Source organism: Sebastes fasciatus, chromosome 11 (genome assembly GCF_043250625.1).
Source record: "Sebastes fasciatus isolate fSebFas1 chromosome 11, fSebFas1.pri, whole genome shotgun sequence".
Taxonomy (NCBI): domain Eukaryota; kingdom Metazoa; phylum Chordata; class Actinopteri; order Perciformes; family Sebastidae; genus Sebastes; species Sebastes fasciatus.
The window spans coordinates 31414028-31420171 of NC_133805.1; the positions used below are offsets into that span (position 1 = coordinate 31414028).

At 43.1% G+C, this 6144-nt stretch overlaps 1 protein-coding gene across 1 annotated transcript; it reads right to left on the reverse strand.

Moving 5' to 3' along the window:
• Window positions 1-2370: 2370 nt before the first annotated feature.
• Window positions 2371-4868, reverse strand: LOC141777732 (alpha-1-antitrypsin homolog). The gene is made up of 2 exons (XM_074652249.1): window positions 4711-4868; window positions 2371-2898 (listed from the first exon to the last, which is right to left on the reverse strand). The coding sequence occupies exons 1-2, from the start codon at window positions 4786-4788 to the stop codon at window positions 2707-2709; spliced, it is 270 nt and encodes an 89-aa protein (XP_074508350.1). The 5' UTR covers window positions 4789-4868; the 3' UTR covers window positions 2371-2706.
• Window positions 4869-6144: the final 1276 nt, after the last annotated feature.

The following is a 6144-nucleotide window of genomic DNA, read 5'->3' on the forward strand; positions in this document are numbered from 1 at the left end:
TACTGTTGTAGATATCAATAGCTGCTGTTGCCATAGGTGTAGGGGCTTAGTGGTAGAGGTAGCACCTTTGTTTCAGAAGTCAGCCACATCCTCCAGGATGGACTACTCGCACTGGTTCACACTACTTGCCCAACTCTCATCTATGGCTCCATGAAGTTGCCAGTGCACGGCAATGACCACACCTCGGACACCATGTTGGCTCATGGGCTGAACTAGGTGAGGGTAAAACACAGAGAGTCTCTGTGTGATGGAGTATTTCTAGCTCCAAATTTCAAAGTGCATAGAGTCAACGAACCAGCCATCTTTATCCATGAGGTTCCCACACCAACATATCTATCAGTTGCCTCTTTCTGGTCTTGGAAAACACAGACAGGCCAACATACATAGCAAAAGGTGTCTTCCTGTCCTTGGATTGCCTGTGGACCTGCGATCCTTCCCTGTATTTGGCAAAACAGCTCTACTGTAACAGTTGCAAGGTCAGATTTTGATGTGCCATTTTGGAGTTGTGACTTGATATCAGCTCCATGTTCAATCATACATACAAACTGAAGCAGTGATGGTGGGACGGTATCTTCAAGGTACCCATCATGAGACGTGCTGTTGAATTCTGATTTATGCTGAAACATGTCACGACGTATCATCTGAGCAGCCTTTGCCAGGTGGACTGCTTCTCCATATTTGCTTCCTTCTTCTGGGACAGCTCTTCTTTCTTCTGCAGCTGTTGGGCATTCAGATAGGCTCGTTCTCGTTTGTACAGAGCAGCCAAGCAAGCAGGCTGACATCTCCAGCACTCAGATTGGGAAGGAGCTTTCCATCACTGAACGGGCACTTGCTTGCATGGGATACAGCTAGGTTCATGCATTATTTTACGCAATCTGTACACTATCTGGATAACTGAAACCCCATTATCCTTGGCTCGGCTCTCCCGCGCTTGCACATCCTGTCGATTCAGGTTTTGCTGCCTTAAACTGATCAGGGGTTGGTAGTAAGCAGCATTTTGGACACTAAGTATAATGCTGAATCCTACTTAGCTGACGTTAAACCCCATTCTGAGTTACACAGCAGCGATTGTCACCAGTGTGCCCTGGTAGTGCCCGACAATCACTCCTTTACAGTTCTTTGCTGTTTTTCCAATTCTGGCAGTTGGGTTGGAACCTCATGGATAAAGATGGCTGGTTCGTTGACTCTATGCACTTTGACATTTAGAGCTAGACATACTCCATCACAGAGAGACTCTCTGTGTGCTACCCTCACCTAGTTCAGCCCGTGAGCCAACATGGTGTCCCGGGGTGTGGTCATTGCCGTGCACTAGCAACTTCATGGAGCCACAGGTGAGAGTTGGGCAAGTAGTGAGGACCAGTGCCAGTAGTCCATCCTGGAGGATGTGGCTGACTTCTGAAACAAAGGTACTACCCCTACCACTAAGCCCCTACACCTATGGCAACAGCAGCTATTGATATCTACAACAGTAGACCTACAAGCCAATTGAGCCATGCAAACACCACAAAGCAAAGACTCACCGGACAGCCAAAAGTAAAAAAAAAACGTATCGGAGGATGTTAAAGCTGTAAAATTAGATAGCATACCAGAAAACATATAATTCTACATCACAATCATTCAAGTTGACCAAGTACATGCATTTCTTTAAGAAAAACATTCTCTGCGAGTAAATTTGACAGCCATCTTAAAAATGTCCGCCATATTGCAGTTAAAAATTGTTAAAACTATCAAAATAAGATCCAGCATGCTAGAAAACACATAATTTGACACCAAGATCACTCAAATTGACCAAGTAGATGAATTTCTATGAGAGAAACCATTAACGGCAGGTCAATTTGGCGGCCATCTTGAAAAATGGCCGCCGTCTTGGATTTTCAAGTGGCCGATCGTTTATATTTGCTAAGTGACCCCTCGGGAATCATCATGCCAAATTTGGTGCTTGTATCACTATTTGCACGATTTGACTGAAAAATGGATGTTAGCCGCTCCACTAATTAGAGCTCCATCAGTCTCAGCCTGTCTCTGATTGGTGCATTGCTCTTAAGCTCTTTTTGGGATCTCTCTTTTTTTAATTGTTTAAAAATTCTCTCTCTCTCTCTCTCTCTCTCTCACAGAGAGACCCTACTGCATGTGATTATCATAAAGTGGGCATGTCTGTAAAGGGGAGACTCGTGGGTACCCATAGAACCGATTTAAATTCACATATCTGGGGGTCAGAGGTCAAGGGTCACCTTTGAAAATGGCCTTGCCAGTTAAAACGAATTACACATTATTATCGCGTTAACTTTGACAGCCCTAATTTAAATATGTTGTATCTATTTATTGTGGATGTGATGTCATGCGGCACAATGCATAGAACAATTGAATCACTTTTTTTCTTTTTTCAGGGCACTCCTTTATTATCTTTACAAAGTAAAAGACATGTACATGCTCACTGAAGAAATTAATCGATTATCAAAATAGATAATAGTTAATTTTCTGTCTAACTGACTGATCAATCTTTGCAGCTCTACATCTCATTTACGTCAACAAAATGTTCTTTAATGATACTTTTGTAGAATTAGCTCCATTCAGAGACCAGTAAAAACTCCCCTGCAAAGATATACATGCACACAAGCACATTCCTGCTACATTCCTGCTACAGCCTGATAAGATCTTCATGATGGCACCTGTGACCGTGATTTATCATTTTCCTAGCATGTGCCTTTACATGGCTGTGGGGTTGCTGATCTTGCCCATGAAGAGGATGTTCTCAGTGGAGTTCTCCAGGATGAAGACCAAGAAGGGTCTGTCAATTCTGACTGATGGTGGCAACATGTGTAATGTTATTTCAATAATAGTGACTCCCGTTGCCTCTGTTCCCATCTCAGTGACACTCAGCGTGGCCTTGTGGGACACCTGTAGAGGAAAAAGGGGGCAGTCAGAGTCTAGTTTGAAACGAAGTGCAGGTCTAGAAAGAAATGTAGAAGCTTAAGGGGTGTTTTTCAACATGTCACTGTTCTGTTGACCCGTTTTAACTCCCTACTTGTCAAATACCGATGCAACTGAGGCACCCTGTAGCGTCTGTATGACACGCACCGGCCTTCCAACTAACTCCAACAACATACACCCATCCGCCTCATTATTAGACAGTCAGAGCCACTGACGTAGGATAAAGAGGAAAGAGGGAAAGTTTGCATAGGGTGGGCGGGAGTGGATATTGTTACATTATTTTGAAAAGAGACTGTATACATCAGACAGGCAATATGTCATCCAGACTAGGCTTAATTGACCACGCACCCTTTTGGGGGAAAACAATCCCGTGTCCCTTATAGGCGGGAACAGCGTAACCAGAATAATTGGAAAAATTTCTCCATACTTCTACTTTAAACAAACTGATAATAGTAATACTGCTATGTCGAAGAGTTGCTGTGTAGTTGGTTGCACCAACAATAAATCCAAAAACGCTGGTCTACGATTTCCCTGCCGTGTCCTAAAAAATACCAGACCAACATGGCGTCATCGCCGAGGCTGCGCTCAATTTTGGGGGAAAGAAACTCGCTGTCACAGGAGAGAAATTACGAAAAGCTGTTGTGTAGCGGTTTAACCGAGGCTTTCACACTGAGATTTGAGGCACATACGATACGTGAATATTCACCGTCAGTGTGGAAAATGGCTAAATGATGCTGGTGACAGTGACTAGCATGGCTAGCTAACGTTAGCTTGAGTGGGAGGCTGCTGCATGGATGTATTAAGAGAACTGGATACAGCGTTGGAGGCAGGCCCCGTTCATTCCTATGAAAGTTGCTCATTGGCACATGAAGCCTAAATGGGGATCAATGACCAGCGCTCTTCCTGGGGGCTTGGGCTGCTGCAGTAATACAGTCAAACATTAACGTTCTAGCAGCATCAGACTGTCGTCTCCAACTAAATCTCAGCCTACAGATCAAACAGTTGGTTATTAACATGTTGGTTATTTACAGACAACACTTAGCCTAGCATGATTCTATTAAATATCTAGAGATATCCAGCCCCTGTGTTGGGCGGGGGAATACTGAAGGGACATGGCGGCGATCAACCTTAATTTATTAAGTTATCAAGAAGGCTCAGGTTCAGGCAAGGTCGCAGAATAATTATTGCAGCAGCCTCACACTCAAGCTAACGTTAGCTAGCCATGCTAGTCACTGTCACCAGGATCATTTAGCCATTTAGCACACTGACAGTGAATATTCATGGTTTGTATGAGCCTCAAATATCAGTGTGAAAGCCTCAGTTACCCCACAACAAAACAGCTTTCGGTCATTTTCTCTCCTGTGACAGCGAGTTTCTTTCCCCCAAAGGGAGCGCAGCCTCGGAGATAAACCATGCTGGTCTGGTCTATAGCTTGGAGCCATAAAACCCCTCAACTATATCTTTTTAGGACATAGCAGGGGAACAAATCAGAGATCAGAGTTTGGGGATTTCTTGTTGGTGCAACCAACTACACAGCAACTCTTCAGCATAGCGTTATTACTATTACTGGTTTGTTTAGAAGTTTGCAGACATGTTTCAACTGTTTACTCTGTTACCATCTATGAGGGACGATGGATTCTTTTCCTCCAAAAGGCGTGGTCATAAGAGCCTACTCTGGATGACGTACTGCCGGTCTGATGTATGGAGTGCATATTCCCATGTTGTTCATAAGAACTTAAATTAATAATGAGCCTAAGAAGAAAGGTTTGCCTCTCCTACCTTTGAGACTTTGATTTTGACCTCGTCAGAAATGCTAGAGAAATCAGCCCTGTCCTCAAAAGCGTCGGTTATGCCCATTTCTTTCAGTGTGTTTTCCAGAGAAGCATCAGCAGAGATGGAAAACTTTGGTAGGAACAGATCCTCATATCTAAGAAACAGAACAGCACCAGTGTCACAAACACTGCAATATACAGTTAAAGTACAGCTTGTATAATGAAGTTAAACTGTGCTAATCATGAACACCTTACTTGTTTTTTCTATTAAATCAAATACATCTAATCCAGGCAACATTTACTCAATCTCTAGAGGATGAGGATTCAAAAATAATAATAATAATGTAAATATGTCAGTTCAAATGATTATTGTTAGTTGTTTTTTAAAAGTACGTTCTACAGTCTACAATAATCATACTTCATGTTTCCATCATTAAACTGTAGGGACCCAGCAAATGGCTAGTGACCACATGAACTCAGTAACATGATCCTTGACTCTGGACTCAGCTCAGCTGCCATTGGCTACTGTAGCATTTCACACAGAGGTGTGAAATTCACCCAGAATAAAACCAGAGGAATCTATTTGTTCCTTCTCTTTCCGCTTCACCTTCTCACCCAAGCTGACCTGCTTGAGGTGAACTGCTGCTCTCCTGATCAGAAGCAGCTCTGCTTCTGATCTATGGCCTGTTAGGAAACAGCTATTGGAACACAATAATCTTCTCAGGCAGAAGACGCGACAGCCTGCCTTCGTACCTACTAACTTCAAGCAACGACCGCAAGGAAGTTAGCACCAAGCTACTGGGAAGAAAGTAATCAGCAAAGCAAAGACGACCTCTTTGACTTGGAACCACAACTTCAACACATGGAATTACAAACCCTTTTCTTCCATGGATCGGTAACGTACTGGGCTTACCTTAGCATTAGCAATCGCACATGGCTGAGCAAGACTGTTCAACTTTGATTTCTAGAATGTACTTGTATTGATTTGGTTTAATGTTATTCATTGAGTTTGACTGTGGTGATTTATTTGTATTTGATATTTGGGTAGGTGGCTTCGCCACATCGGATGTGTTTAGTTTATGCTTCACATAGACAAGGTCTTGCATGCAAACTAACCATCTTTTCTAACCCACTGCATATCTAACACACATTAAGATCACATACAGAAACTGTGAATTAGTTAAACATAAACATACAGCTTCAGATAATCCTAACCCCATATCACCCCCCTCTCTGTCCTTCTTGAGCACATGTGCTCAGAAGAACAAAGAGGTCATGTGATGACATGCTGGCGGCCATCTTTGATTCCGCCATCTTTGTAGTTTTACAGTGCTCGCCATTTTGTCTGTAGGCCATACAGATATCCTGAGACAAGAAGCCATCTTGTTCACACACACACACACACACACACACACACACACACACACACACACACACACAC

Bases quoted from the DNA above. Each gene is read 5' to 3' on its own strand.
- LOC141777732 (XM_074652249.1), bottom strand. From the start codon at position 4,788: ATGGGCATAACCGACGCTTTTGAGGACAGGGCTGATTTCTCTAGCATT. The intron at 2,899-4,710 runs GTAGGAGAGGCA...TTTCCTCTACAG, and splicing joins TCAAAATCAAAGTCTCAAAG to GTGTCCCACAAGGCCACGCT.